This window comes from Gavia stellata, chromosome 20 (genome assembly GCF_030936135.1).
Source record: "Gavia stellata isolate bGavSte3 chromosome 20, bGavSte3.hap2, whole genome shotgun sequence".
Classification (NCBI taxonomy): domain Eukaryota; kingdom Metazoa; phylum Chordata; class Aves; order Gaviiformes; family Gaviidae; genus Gavia; species Gavia stellata.
Window position 1 is genome coordinate 2,196,920 of NC_082613.1, and position 15,201 is coordinate 2,212,120.

Genomic DNA, 15,201 nt, shown 5'->3' on the forward strand with positions numbered 1-15,201 from the left:
AGCCATCGGTAAAGGAGGTAGAGGGAATCCACTGGCCAGTGGGAGTGTTAAAAGGGAGTCCCAGGCACTTTCCTGCTTGTGTATGCCCTGCTCTTAGCTTGATGGCTGAAAGGCAGCCTGAATTTTCAGAGGGACTTGCTGGAGCAGCTCAGGAGGAAGAGAAATGCTGCAAATACAGGAAATTTTCTGGAGGCTTGGACCTGGAGAAGGTAGGGATTACAGATATGGGTGGGAGCTATTAGCACTTAGCTGTAGAAACAGATGAGGTTTCAAGTGAGCTCGGAGCTAGTGCTTGGAAGGGATGACATGAAGAAAGGAGCTAGTAGCAAAGCAAGCCTCAGGTGCCACGTCTGCAAATGTGACTCTGTGAGGGGGACCTGTAGGATCAGGCTCGCTCTGGGAGGTAACTAGAACCTCGGGGGGAAATGCTGTCTGTCTTCACAACAGCTTTCAGCCTGAGACTTAAAATCCCTCTTCTTTCCTTTTCCTAGCCTTTAACTGGGGTGACCCAGCGCTTGGGGGGGACCCCAGTAAGGCCTCTGAGTTTGAGGCTGCTCAGGAGCAGTCTTGTGCACCGCAGCTCTTGCACTGACAAGCCGTGCAGGAGCATTTGCAGTCACATCTCTTACGGCATCACTCCCCTGTTCCAGAGTGAAAAACAAGTATTTCCACTGGCTTTTCAGCATGCCAGACAGCAGACATTCAACAGAGACCTTGGAGATGTTCAGAGAGCAGTAAGCAGCCACATGAAAGCAATGAAAAATGTGCTTGCAGCCCCTTTGAGGGCTGCGCTGCTCCGGAGGCAGGGATCCCAACAGGATCCTTCGCTCAGGGCTTTCACTTTATGGGGTGCAGCCAAGTCTCCCAAGAAGGAAAAGATACAAAGATGCTGACAACTTGTTTAAGCCTTGTGAATCTTGTGGCAAATGGGATTATTCAAGCCAGGCTTGGGAGGGAGCAGTGTCCTCGCAGTAACACTTAAAAAAGCTTCAGGATCTGAAACCCAAGCTGGCCAAGGCACTCTGGCTTGTGCGCTCTGACCAGGGGCCAGCTAATTATCAGTTGCTGTTGCCTTTCTTCTTGTATTGCTGTAAGGAGGGGAGTTGAGCCTTGAGCTGACAATCCTGGATTTTGGGGTATGGAGAGTCCTAAGCAGGAGCCCCTCCAACCAAGGGAAAAGTACTGGGTCTCAGGGCATTTTACTGTGCCGTTTTCTGGGATAACACCCAGGAGAGCCGGTGGATAAAGATGTCTCTTGGAAGTAACAATTTGCTTATAAAGTGTTTCAAGTGCTAGGATTGGGAGAAAGAGACAAACTAGATTATCTGGTGGCAGTGGGGTCCCTCTGCGGTGGGTGGAGAGGCTCTGACCCCCAGGCCGTGCTCTTGAATGGTTTCAGGGATGCTTGAGGTGGGGCCACATTTTGAGAATGAGGTATTTCCTTTACTTGCAGAACAAACCAAGCACCCAAAACCTCTGCAGTGCAGGGTGGGGATGCTGTGGGGCTGTAGCGGTGCAGGGGAAAACCTGCCAGTAACAACCAAATAATAACAATACTGACATTCCTGAACAAACTATCTCTGGTCTCTCTCAAAAATACATTTTCTTGAACTGTATTTCCAGCTTGGCAAACAGAAATAAATTTACTGACAGGGGTTTCCATACATTTGTGCCACTAGGAAGGAAACAAACAAAAAAGCTGAGTGAATTTTTTTTGTTTAAAAAATGTCTTCAATAAAAAGAACCTGTGCTCCTTTTTTTTTTTTTTTTTTCTTTGAAAGGACTGGAGAGAGCATAAGGAGGGAAAGGCATAGATAAATAGGAAACCATGGGCTGTTCTGGCTCAGGAAGAGCAAAGACTAGTGTTGGTGTTCTGCAGCAGTGCTGAGCCAGTGTGGGGCCGAGCCGGGCGGCAGGACCCCAGCCTTGGCTTTGTTTCAGAGCAGAGGGCAGGAGCTACAGGCAGAAATGTTTTAATTCTGGGTGCTGGGGCTCTGGTAAACCATTCCTCGTGCTGTACAAACCCACTATTTCTTCCCTGTGACGTTTCCCATTCCATGTGGAGCCGTGCCTGCCTGCTGCTTGGTACCAAGCTGTGCCCAAGGGATGGGGACAGACCCCTGGGCTTCTCCGGGCAGGTGGGGCAGGCGTGGGCCAGCCGGGAGCCTTTGCTTTCAGGGGTCCTGGTGCCTGCGGGTTTCTCAGGAGGGCAAATAATACCCACACGGCCCCACGTGCATGTTTTCCCCTTTCCTGAGGTCTGTGAACCGAGGATGCAGGATGCTCTGGGTTTGGGGTGACAGCGTGTAGTGTCCCGGGGCTGACATGCGCGATGGGGACTGGTGGAGGAGGCAGCTGTAGGGTACCCCCTGCCCACCCTCCGAGCACGTCCTCATGGCCCCACGGTCCCTTCTAGCCCCCCCCCCCGAGCCCCTCAGGCAGCTTTGGAGATGGGGGGGCCAAGGCCCCAGGGTGGTCCCTGTCCTCTGCTCCATCCAGCCCCGGTGCTGCCCCCCGGCTCTACCGGGAATACAAACGGGGCTGCAGTGCTGCCCCCCGCCCTGTGGGCCGCTTCAAACAGACGGAGCAATGTAAACCTGACAAGATTTTATATGTACAGAGACGCTTGTCAAACCCTGCCTCCCGCCCCTCGAGTTCCCTCAATAAAAGCCAACAAAAAAAGCATTTAAAATAAAAAGTTAAAAAAAAGAAAACAACAACAATCAACCTCCCCCCCACCCCAAAAAACCCCCCAACCCAGTCCCCAACTGGGTCTCAGGTGGGAAACGGGGACGTGCCGTGTCCCCAGGTGTGGCGGAGAGGGGATAAAGTGACCTCTTCAAAACGGGGTGTGGGTGGAGCCGGGCCCCGGGCGTTCTCCGGCGCGCTCCCCCCGGCTCGCTCCGGCCAGCGGCGGGGACGGGGCAGGGGTTCAGTAGTATGAGCCGGCACAGGCTGCGCTGCCGCAGTGGCACCAGCCCCGGGGACAGTCCTGGAGGGCGGCCCAGAAACCGGGGTGACGGTTCATAGGTAAAAAGCTAAAAATGTGGGGGGCTGGCAGGGAGGGTGGCAGAGGGGAGGAGGCACTGAGCCCCCCCCGACCGCTGTGTCCCCGCCGGCGTCCCCGTGGCTGGTGGGCGCCCTTAGGACTCCGAGGAGGAGCGGGAGACGCTCTGGAGCAGCGATTTGTATATGGCAGAGTTCAGGAAGCGAGGGTAGGAGTCTCTGTGCATGAGCGTGTAGATCTGGAGCTGCGCGTCGTCGAAGGTGTGCGAGGACGGCTCCTGCATCTTCCGGTTGATGACCTCCCGCACCCGCGAGTCCAGGCTCACCTGGGCGGCAGGGAGAGAATTGAGGGGGTTGAGGGACCCCCGATGACAAGCCCCCATCCCCGGCACCCGCCCCTGCACCCCTGTGCAAGCTCTCAGGGGAAATTGGGTATCAACCTGGTGGCACCGTGGCCAGACCACGGTGCGCTCCACCCCGGCGTCTCTTTGCACGGGTGCCAGGGTGTTTCGGAGAGAGGAGCGGGGAGGTCTGCGGGTCCTCCCCGTGTCCCCTTGCTGGGCACAGGGAGGCGGGTTGGGGTGCTCCCCCCGGGTGCCCCCACTGCGGGGATGCTGGGAGCTGGGCTGCAGCATCTCCTCGGCCCGCTGGTGCCCTCGTGAGGTTTCGGCCCCGCAGCACAACCCGGCCCCTGGTCCCGCTGCCGGCTGCGTCCCGGGGGGGGGTCTGGGGGGGCCGGGGATGCCTGTCCCAGCACCGTCCGCAAGCATGAAGCAAACCCCTTACGCTGCCAAACTCACCCCCCAACCACCGCCCCATCCCCAAATTGCTGCAGCGGCAGCTGGGACAGAGCCCTTCCCCTAAGAAAGGCCCCTCCAGCCCCATTTTAGCCTGAGCCACCCCCCCGAGAGCCGCGGGAGGGGCTCTGCCCCGTACCTCCTTGGGCGAGAGGATGGAGATGTAGTCCTCGTAGATCATCCTGGCCTTCTCGTCGATGGTGTGCTTGTTGCACTCGTTTTTGAGCTCCTCGCACGCTAGCCAGAAGAGCATGTTCTCCTCGCTGTACTCAGTCCGCAAGAACTCCCGGAAGACGTTGCGACCTGCCGGGCTCTTCATCAGCTTGTCGAAGGACTGTGCCCAGCCCCGCACCTCCTCCGGCGTGGGTTTGGCGCTGCCGGATCCCGGCAGGGAAGGCAAGGGGACAGCGTTAGGGTCAGCCGGAGAGGGCTGCGGGCTCCCCGCTGGGTCCCTCCCTGCATGGCTCGGCCATGCTCATCCCTGGACCCATCCCAGAGGGACCGTGCCCGAACGCATCCCCCGTGCTCACGCCAGGGCTGTTCCTGCTCATGCTCCGGTTATTACAGAGGCTTTCGGAGCTCGCTCACGGGGTCTGCCCTGGCTCCGCTCGAGCAGGCTGGAGCATCGGCTTGCTTTCAGCTGAATTTTCCAAGCTGAGATGTATTTTGGTGCTGGCTTTGCATGAATCCAAAAGGGAGCAAAAGCCCTTTCCTTGCCAAGCGGCAGCTCTGAGCGGCCCCGGCCAGGGAGAGACCGACATCCATCCATCATCCCTCACAGCTGCGGGAGGGAGAGAGGGAGGCTGCTCCCCAGCAAACGCTCATTACCTGCTAAAGCAGGCAGGTGCAATCATTATCAGTGGCTAATTAGCAGGTCTGACCCCCAACCCTGCTGCACCGGGTGCTGCAGAGAGCACCCATGGCTGGACTGCACACAGGGGGTTGTACCCGTCCCTCAGGGAGTGGGTGCTCGGCGCAGGGCATCCCCAGGGCAGGCTGCCTGCAGGGTGAGGCTCTGCCCTTGGGACATGGCCTGAAAGCTGCTGAGGTCCTTGCATGCCTCAGTTTCCCTTTGCAAGGGGCCTAAGGGCCCCGAATCGCAGAGGGCTGCAGCCTGTGGCACCGGGCTCCCCATTTCTCAGTGGGAACCAGGGATGTGCTGCTGGAAGCAGCACCAGGAACCCCCCAAGTCCTGGCACCCCGATCCTGCTGCCCCTGGGTGCACTGGCAGGCAGGATGCGGGGCTGGGTGCCATGGAGGGTGGCAGTGGGTGCCATGCTGCGTCGTGCTGTGCTGTGCCCACCCCACAGCGCTGCCCCTGCACTCACCACGCTTCACAGTTTGGGATGGTCTCCAGTTTGGTCTCCCGGGACGCCCTCCACGCTCGCTCCCGGTCCTCGTTCCTAACGGGGAGACAGAAAGGTAGTCAGGGGCGTTGGGATGCACCCAGACCCCCGTCCAGACCCCCTGACTGGCCCTGGCCACCGAATCTCTTCTGCAGGCACCAGCACCCCCCACACCCATCTCCTCCCAGCACCCTGCCCGCCCCAGCACCCGCTGCCCCCCCGGCTCCCTTGTGCAAATTTGCTGTCATTGTGCAAGGGTGTTTCCTGCGCCCGTGGCCCCGGTCCCGCTCAACCGCCCAGACGTGTGCCGGGGCCGAGCCGGAGCAGCCGCCGGGCTGAGCAGCAGCAGCTGGCAGAGGTCAGTGCCAGCTGAGCCCACGGCAAAGCCATCGTAAACCGCCACGATAAACACCAATAAATAAATAAATGGGGGTGGCTGCAGGGCCGAGGGCTGCGGTCGTTGGAGCTCAGCATCACGGTGCGCTCAGCCCCCGTGCCTGGTTATCGCCGTCTCCGGCCGGTGATGGCCCCGGCTCGCCCAGGAAGCCGGTGACCGGGGTAGATGGAGAAATGCGAAGGGCCGGACCCTGCACCCCTGTGACACCCCAGCACCGGTCCAGCCTGGAGGCTGAGCCCGGGATGGAGGTGCCGGGGGTCAGGGGTGCTGGTGTCCCCTGTCCCCCCGTCCCTCGCCCCCGGGGGTGCGGGCGACACAAGGGGAGAGAGGTCTCCAGCCAACTTCCCTCGGGCCCTTGAATTTCGGCGCCCGGCGCCGACCGCAGCGCTTCCTGCTTGCGACACCGTCCCTCGCCGCTCGCACAGGATTAAACCTGCAAACTTCTCCCCCGGCGGCGTGGGCAGCTGGGGTGGGCGAAGCTGCGGGCACGTCCCTGCCCACACCGCCCCTGGGGCTCGCTGCCCAGCACGCCTGAGCCCCAAAACGGTTGGCACCGGTCATTGCTTGCTCCGAGTGGGGTACAGGAGGGATTTCTGTCCCATCTCTGCTCACAGGCTCTTGAAGAGACGGAGGAGGGACACAGGGAAGGGTCACCCTGCCCATGGCCGAATGCTACGGAGCGCGGGGCAGCGTCCCGGAGGGAGATGTTCGGAGCAGGCTGCAAGGGGAGCTGCTCACCGCACTGGTGGCCTTGCGAATGTGAGGAAACGAGACGGGATCAGGCGAGACGGGGCCCCAGGGACACTGATATCAGTGCTGGGGAAGCACCGTGGGTTTGCACGGGGCTCAGCTCCAGGGTTAGTTGCTCCTCCAAGCCTGCCACTGTCGGTGGCCATAAAGCCCAAAGCTGCTGCAAAGCCTGAAGCCATCAGCAACGTCAGAGCGGGCTGATGCTGAGGCTGGAGAAGAGCAGACGGGCTCTCCAAAATCTGGGCTATCCGGAGAATGAGGAGCTGGGGATCTTCAGAGAGGACGGGAGATGCGGCCGCAGGCAAGCGGCTGGTTACGTCCTTGGCTTTGGGCAGCGCTGGGAGGCCAGGGCCGGACTCTGCACCCCCTGCTCCAAGGCAGAGCTGTCCAGGAGGGCTCCCACGGACGAGGGCCATCCGCCTCGGGCAGGGCACTGCAGCCGCAACAAGGCAGCCGCGACGCTGGGCAGGGAAACCCAGCTCTCCTCCGGCCCTGGCCTGCCTGAAACAGGCAGCAAAATCCTCCTGCCTGCACAGCGCGGTGCCCGGGGGTCCCGTTGCTCAGCCTCGCCGCCCTGCCCGGGCGCAGCTGGGTGCCCGGTGTGGGTGGGTTGGGGAGGCAGGGGTCTGGCAGCTCGGCTGAGCACCACGCTGTGCCGCCGGCGCTGCCTGCAGCTTCCCCCACGCAGCCCGGTCGGGGACGTCCAGCCCAAGAGAGCTGTTAGTGCAGCACCAGAGTGGGGTTCCTGGTGCCGCTTTCTGCTCTGTATATTTTAAAAGATTTGGCCGATGGGCAGGAGTCACGGCGCAGTGAGGCTCGGCTCACCAGGCTGCGTGTGGAGGAGAGCAAGGCGCCACAGCACCGCTGATGCCCATCTGCTCCAAAAGACTGTTTACACCCTTTCTAACCACGGCACCCGTTTTGCTCTCAACTCCCAACCCAACGCAAGCACACGGAGGCTCAGCTCAGTCAGCGGGGCCGGCTCCATCCCAGCTGCCCTCCCGCACCCGCACCCATGGCCTCTGGGTGCTGCGAGCTGCACCGAAAGGCTGTGGAGCACCCAGGGGTGGGGGCTGCTGCAGGAGCCCATCTCCCTCGAACCCGGGCACCTGCTTGGGCAGCAGCTGTGTCCAAGTGCTTGGTGCTGCATGAAGCACGGCAGACCAGCAAGAAGCGGGCGACCCTCCCATCTCCCCTCCTTACGGGACCCTTGAATATCGGACGACGAAGCGGGCGGGTGATGCTCGCCGACCCCGCGGGAGCCTCGGGCTGGGGCGGGCGGTGGGACGTACCATGAGCAACTGCAGCAGCAGCACCAGCAGAAGCAGCAGGCGTTGGGGCGGTGGTTGCTGGCGGGTTGCACCGTTGTCGGAGAAGTCTCATGCCGGGACATCGGAAGGGGTGTCTCTGCGGACGCGGGTCCTGCGTACTGAAAGGCAGGAGGGCAGGGAGCGGGTTTGAGCGAGTTGCTGCCGATTATCCCCTCCACGTGCAAGCAGCCGGAGGTAGAGGGACCCCCATGCGGTGGCCTGCTGGGATTTCTTTTTGGCTCCCGCTTGCCATCCTGGCCACCGGCCGGCCCCGAGATGCTCACCACCTCACCTGCGTCCCAGCCTCATACACGGTGGACGGGGTTGGGTCGTGCTTCGGGGGCTCTTCTGCTGCTCTCCGCTCCTCCCAGCCCGCGGGTGAGCCGTGCCGCCGAGACCCCCCGGCTAACGTCCCTGCCGCCTCCTGGACGGAGCCTGTGGGGAGGGAGAGGAGCGGCACCATGTTACCTTCGCAGAGGGACCCCCCGGCTTCGAGCTGCTCTAAGGGGGGGCTGCTCCACGCTGGGGAAAGCCCTTTGCAGGCAGCGGGCTGGGGCACGGCAGGCAAACAGAAAGGGTGCGAGAAAAGGAAGTGAGAAGGAAAGGAGGAGGGGAAACACGGCGGCAGATGCTCTGCCAGCCCCACGCTTCGCCTGGGACCCCCTCCCGGGCTTTGGCGGTGCTGCCGAGCCCCACAAGCACCGTCGGGGCCGGGCAGGGTGCGGGGCTCAGCGCCGGCCTCGCACACCCCTGGCCGTGCCCTGTGCTGTGGGGAAGCGCGGCCGGACCCCGCCGGCGTGTTCGGGCCGGGGATGGGGAAGTCGGAGCCGCTGCATGGCATCATGTGAGTGGAAGGAAACGGGGTGGGAGGGGGTGAGTTTTCACAGCTCCCGACACCCAACCAAAACTCGCCCTGTGCCAAGCGTTGGCCGAGTCCAGCGCTCTGCCTGTCCCTGCCTGTCCCTGCCTGTCCCTGCCTGCACCGTTGGCCCTGCCTGGAGCTGGGATGCTCCGGGGCAGGAGCGGTGCCGGGGCTCAGCGCCCACCTCCACGCAGGGGGGTGGTAAGGATGCGGTCACGGCCGGCTCTGCCTCCCTGTGCTCCGCCGAGGGCGGCGGGCAGCAATCACGGTCCTTCCTCTGCCAGAAGGAAGGAATGGGAGCAGGGGCAGTGGGCAGGGAGACCCCCCGGCCACCTCAGCCCAGCACCCCTGTCTCGAGCCGCCCCAGGTCTCATCGCCTCGGGTCTGAGTCCTGCCGCGGACTCAGCAAGGGGGCTGGAGCCGGGGTGTGGGACCCAGCTGGGGACAGGGCTGTCCCCAGAGCCCCCCCCCCGAGCCCACGGCTGCTCCCATGGGTGCAGCCTCCCCGTCCCTGGCACGGCCACCGCCCGGCAGCGCTTTCCGTGAGCTCCTCGCCCGGGGCCCTTGCAAACCCTCCCGCTGGCTCCCATCGCTCCCGCAGGAACGAAAAAGGAGAGAGTCTGTGTTTCGCTCCCAATTGTCCCTATTTATAGCCCCGAGTGCTGGCAGGACGGCTGTGACCTTGTCACCCAGCTCAGCAGCAGGCTCCGCTCCCCCTCGCACCGCGCAGCCCTCAGGTCCATTTAACCCCCCCCACTCTTTTCCCTTTCCTTTGCTTCCCCTGGACCCACCGTCTTCCACTCCCGGCACCCGCTCTTCCCCCTGCCCACCCACGGCGACATCCCGCTGCCGAGCCCGCTCGCCCTGCGGTGCCGCGGCCACGCTGCCGTGCCCGGGGCTGCTGGGGGGCTGCAGCCCCATGGCGCGGGGGGAGCCAGGCTCCGGGCACGGCTCCCAGCGGGGCTGCGGCACTAATTATTACGGCAATCGGTGACGAGGCTGTGGGAATGGGGCGAGCAGGAGGAAAACCTGAAGGCTGGGAAAACCCTGCTGCCTCCCAGCCCGCCCCGAAGCAAAGGCAGCCCCGGCTCTGCCGCGGCCCTGGGGTGCGGAGCAGGCGGATGAGGGGTGGCCAAGGGACAGGGACATGGGGACAGTGCGTGGCATTGCTCCAGGGGGACTCCCAGGCACTTCGCTTCTGCAGCTGGCGCTCGACCTCGGCCAGAGCAGACCCGCAAGGGGCTGAGCCGAAACACCCCGGAGAGGCAGCGGGATGGAGCGGCATCCCCCAGCAAGGAGCATCCCATCCCCACACCCACGGGGTGCACTCAGCACCCAGCCAGGAGGCAGGATCAGCTCACTGCCCATCCTGGGTGCTGTGGCACCCACCCGGGGACACCTCGCGTGCATTGGGCTGCGCCGAGAGGGACAGGGAGGAGAAGGGATGTGTGGGGCTGCAAAGGGCTCCCCGGCCCATGGCACCGAAAGACAATACTGGTGTGCTCTGGGTTTGCAGGGCTGGTTTCCCAGCCCCGTGCACCCCTTAACGCCCCCGTAGCACCCCAGCCCACCCACCGGCGGAGGCTGCGTGCCGCGGGGCTGTTTCTGGCTGCCCCAGGGCCGGGCATCGCTGTGCCGGGGCCAGCGGATAAGGAAGTCCCGGCGGGCGGTGGAGCCTATGAGCGCCGGAGGGAAGGCGAGGGCGCGCGTGCGAGGCTGAGAAAAGAGGAAGGCTGACAAAAAGGGGACGTTTCCCCAGCGGAGAGAAGAGACACCCCAAAAGCCGCCCTCGCCCAAAACCCGTGCGCTCCCCAAGCTCCCCCTGAACTCTTGCCGTCGCTGCCCAGTGGCTGCAGTACCCGGCCTGGGAATCCCCGGGCACTGGGTGTCCCCGGGCCGCGCCAGCTCACGTGCCCGTGACGTCCCCGCTGAGCCTGGCACCGCCCCGTCCTCTCCCCGAATGGAGAAGGGACCCCCCATGCAACCAGACAAGACAAGCGCTCCTGAAAATCGCTTTCGAAGGGAAACGTCCCCTTCCACCGGGCTGCTCCTTGCTGGGTCAGCCCCGTCCCATGCAGCCACGCACGAAGCACCCTGTGCCCTGCTCACCCCGGGCAAAGCAGTCGCCAAAATCGCCCTGTGCCAGCTGCAGTGGGAGCTGTGGCATCGGGGTTCCCACGCATGCAAAACCAAGGTGACGGCAAATACTGGCCATGGAAAGGACACCCCTCCATGCACCTCACTTTCCCCAAGCACCCCGCCTGGGGACGATGCCCTGAGCAGCGTGGCATCCCCCTCCGGCCACCCCCGCCTCTGCGGAGTGCGGCACAAACCAGCGCCCACCCCGGTGCGGGGGCACCCCCGGCACAGCCTGTGCCGAGCCCCCGGTGTGCCCACCCGACCCTGTGCCGTGGCTGGCGGGAGGATCTGGGGGATACGGGGGGAGCCGCCAGCAGTGTGTCCGTACCTGCAGCCTGGCCATCGCGCGGCAGCGGCGGGTGCCAGCCAGGGGGACCCTGGCCGGCTCAGGGGGTGCGTGGCATCGCCAGGACCGCCGGGTCTGAGGGCAGGGAGATGGGAGAGAAAAGAAGAGAGAAAGAGAAAAGAAAAGCGGCCGAACACATCCTCTCACAGGAAAGGGAGTGGTAAGGGAAGTGGCAAACTCAACCGAAGAGTTCAGACCTTTTTTGGGAAAGCCCCGGCAGGGCCCGGCTGCTCTCCTCGCCGCTCCACCATGGGGCTGGCCGCCCCGGTGGGGCCAGGAGTGGGGCAGAGCGAGCCCTGACGGCAGCCGAGCTGGGTCGTGCTCCTGCTTCCCACCCCTCGGACGGATCCGGCAGCTGCCGCAGGCGTGAGAGCAGCCAAGCCAGGGCTCCCCGGCCGGGATGGGCATCCGCTGCGGTGCCGCCTACAGCCAGGCATCTCGGAGACAGCCTGGGCACACCGGCGCTGGAACGGCCCCAAGGCCAAGGAAACGGCCAGCACGGCTTCCCTGAGGAGTGACGGGCAGGATACATCCCCGAAGCAGTCCCCGGCGCCCAGCCAAGGCCGCTTCGAAGGGATGGTGCTTTCGGCCACACTGTGCCTCAGGCGTCCCCGGGGCTCCGGCGCTGCCCGCAGGGCGAGGACACTGGCAGCAAGGCGGGCGGCGAGGGAAGGGGGCTGGTGCCGGAGGGTGGGCTGAGTCAGAGCCTCCCGCCGTGCCTGCCGGCAGCGTCGTCCCTGCGACGCGGGGATGTGCCAGCCTGCCTGCCACGCAGAGCGCAGCCCGGCTCCCTCGGCCAAGAGTGACTCACTAACAAAGTTGTTTGGTTTTTTTCCTCTTCAGAAAAAAAAAAAAAAAAGAAAGAAGAGAGAGAGAGAGAAATCAGACGCCCAACCTCCGTTTCCTTGATTAAATTTGCCCTCCGCACCGCTGTGGGCGGAGGGGGCTCCGGCTCTGGCACAGCACCAGCGACCGAAACCGGTTTGCGGTCTCCGCCGGCGGCTGCCCCCTCGCTGGCACGGGCTCGCGCAGGTGGAAACGGGGAGAAAAGGGGAGAAAGGCTGGGGGGGGATGCCGGCCCCCCCTGCACGCTCCGCCGGGGCCGTGGGGCTGGGTCAAGCACCCGGCCACGGCACGTGCCCGTTATCAGCCCGGCCCAGCGCCGCGCTCGGCACAGCCGCTTTCCTCGCCTTCCCCAGGGACGCCAAGCCGTTATCTCCTCTCTTCCCAACACCGCATACCCCGGCACCCAAAAACCAACCCCCTTGTGCCGCTGCTGTCCCCGACCCCACCCCGTCAGCATGGAAACCCCCCCATCACCCAAAAGTCACCCTCCTTTTTCTGCCGGCGCCCACCCCGCCACCGCTGCCCTCCTCACAGGCGCCCAGCACCGCTCTGCTTCTCCGGTCACCTGAAGCTCATTTATTTTCCAGATGGTTTTCCAGGATTCCCTTTGCCGCTGCTGGGAAGGGCCAGCTCCGAGAGCTGGGGGCTGCCGGGATGCAGCCGCGCTCCGGCGGGGAAGCCCCCACACCCCCAGCTTGCCGGCCTTGGGGCACCCACCAGCACCGAGGATATTTTTATTCTCCGACCGCCTCCAGCCACAGTACGAGCTCTCTGCCCCAGGAGGGACCTTCCCTTCATATTTTACGGGTCAAAACCGGGAGGGCAGCTTTGCTGCTCATCACGCACCCCCGCGGGGATCGCTCGGCCGGGGGCGATGCACAAACCCCCCGGTGCCGGCGGAGACCCCATCCCCGGCCAAGCTGCCGGCACGGCTGAGCCCCCGCCGCACGCCAGCAATGCCTGGGTGGGCAGCAGCGCCGGATCGGGCCCCTCTCCGTGCCTCGGAGGAGCTGCAAAACGCCCGTCACCTGCGGGACCGGCCATGCTGGATCAGCGCAAGCAGAGCTCAGCAGCCCCAGCCGCCTGCGTGCCGCTGCTGGATTCTCCAGTGTCTAATAAGGGCTGAGCCCAGCCTGCAGCTTCCCTGCCTCCTCCCTGGAGGAACCCAGCACCTCCGACCCCTGCCAAATGTGGCTGAAACCGGCCAACGAGTGCAACCAGACGTGGGCCAGCCCCGCGGGCAGCCCGGGTGGGCAACGGGGGGCCGGCACCCCCAGAGGCCCCCTCTGCCGGGGTTACCCCGCGGGCCGGCACCGCCGCCGAGCCCCACAGCTGCCACCTGCCCCCGCAGCCCGTCCCAGCCACCTGCCAGCGGCACAGGAAGTTTTAGGAGCTATTTTTAGACCCGGCTTTTCCCCCCCGCCCCCCCTTTAGCAATCTATTAGAGAAGAGACTGAAGAGGTGAGGCTCAAGCCCCCCACTCTCTGGGGACGGGGCTGACCCCCATGCTACCGGCACGGAGGTGCCAGCAGTCCCGGGCACCGGCCGGGTCAGGCTCCCCTGGTCCCGCTGGGACGAGGCGGGGGTGACACTCACGTGGCTGCGCCCCGGCAGCCGCCCCGCCGAGCGCGTGTTGCTGATAACGCCGGCAGATGCGCCCGCGCACGTGGCAGCAGCGGCGAGCGGATGCCTTTGAGCGAGTTTCTCTGCCCGGCCGTGATTTTTCTGCCATCCCCTGAGACTGGAAAGGCAGGTCCTGGCGATGGGAACCTGGAGATGCTGCAGCATGTCCCAACGCCTCCCTGGTCCTTCGCACTGCGAGGGCCAACGGCCCCGTGGGCACCTCTCCTGCTGGGATGAGGACGATGCCAGGGTCCTTCTCCGGACTGGCCATCTCCTCTGCTCCCTGCGCCTCTCCTCGCCTGCAGCTGGGGTGTGTTTCTGCATCCTCGGAGCCAAATCCCACCGCGAGCCCTCCCGAAAGGACCACGTGAACCTCTCTTGCACCCGCTGCAAAGAGGCGAGCGGACCCACGGCTCTACCCTGGCACAGCCGCCGCGGCCGACACAGCCACCGCGGGCTGCCGGGCGGCACAACGGGCACAGCGCTGCCGGCACCCGCCCCTCCGGCCCCGGCTCTTGCACTGAAATGGAGTTAATTATTTCATAGCGTAAAAATAGCACCCGCAACAATCAGCTGGGGGATTTAATAAGGCAAGCCCTGACAATTATGTTTCTATTAGTAGAGGTATCGCGGCGTTGTTAAGGCAGACACCTATTAAGCATTTGGGAATAATCCACGCGAACGGAGAAGAAAGATCACGGTAATCGATACTCAGCAGGGACTAAACCACACGGACCAAGCCTGGCGGCTGACGGGAGGGAAGGGAAGAGGAAAGGGAGGGATACGGCATCAGCGTGGCCAGGGTGAGAGCCGAGCTGGGTGGGTGGCAGGGTGCTCCTTCTCCGTGGGGTGCTGCCAGCCCAGGACCTGCTTGTCCTTATCGCAGGTGTGGGCAGCACTGTGTCCCCCCGGGGACCACGGGGCAGAGGAGAGAGCATTAGCGGTAATTTGGGGGATAGGGATGCTGGGACGATCGAGGATAAGAAGATGAGGAATTGCCTTTTCCGAGGAAACGAGGAACCAGAGAATCAACCCCAGATCAGGATGAAAAGGAGGGACCCTGCATCACAGGAAAACGCTGGATCAAAGGGGTCGCTTACCGCGGCTCCGAGCGTTCCCTGGCACGGCCGACGGGCGATTTTCTCCCCAGCCCCGGCACGAGACCAAACCCCGCCGGCTGCATCCGGAGCCCCACGCCAGCACAGGAGCCACTGGCCGGGCACAGGGAGGAGGTTTGGGAGCCTGCGCTGCCACGGGCGGGAGGTGGGTCCGGCCGCGCCGAGGACAGGTCTGGCCCTGCTCTCCAGCCACGCTCCCTGCCCAAAGCGCGGCTCTGCGCAGCATTGATGTGGTCAGGGCAGGGCTGAGCCTGGCAGCCGGCTCAACCAGCGCTGGGACCGGCCAGGCCAGGGCCACACCAGCTCGATGGCTGAGAACAAGGGGGACCGTCCCCCAAATGCTGCACCCTGGGGACGTTTGCCCATCGCGGTTTATTCGCCTGGGCAGCTGCGGGCCCCACTGCCCGCACACTGCCAGCCCTGATGGATGCCTTCTGGGGTCTGGCATCATGTCACGCCTCACCGGTGAGCACCCAGGGCTGGGATGTCCCCCCACATCCAATGCCACGGCGGGTCCCGGGACCAGAGCCTGCAGAGCCGAGCTTTCACTTGCACCAGTAAGAAAACTTTCTCCCATGTCAGGCTTTGGTCCTGCGTTAAAACAGCGAGGGACTGAGGAAGGAGTCCCCCAGGACCTGTAAGCAAATACCCAGGGCAAGGG

At 64.0% G+C, this 15,201-nt stretch overlaps 1 protein-coding gene across 1 annotated transcript; it reads right to left on the reverse strand.

Annotated features, from left to right (window-relative positions):
• Positions 1-3,105: 3,105 nt before the first annotated feature.
• Positions 3,106-7,983, reverse strand: RGS19 (regulator of G protein signaling 19). The gene is made up of 5 exons (XM_059827234.1): positions 7,899-7,983; positions 7,589-7,725; positions 5,132-5,206; positions 3,943-4,177; positions 3,106-3,332 (listed from the first exon to the last, which is right to left on the reverse strand). Exons 2-5 carry the CDS (start codon positions 7,687-7,689, stop codon positions 3,144-3,146), a joined length of 600 nt encoding a protein of 199 aa, XP_059683217.1. The 5' UTR covers positions 7,690-7,725; positions 7,899-7,983; the 3' UTR covers positions 3,106-3,143.
• Between the last annotated feature and the right edge of the window lie 7,218 nt (positions 7,984-15,201).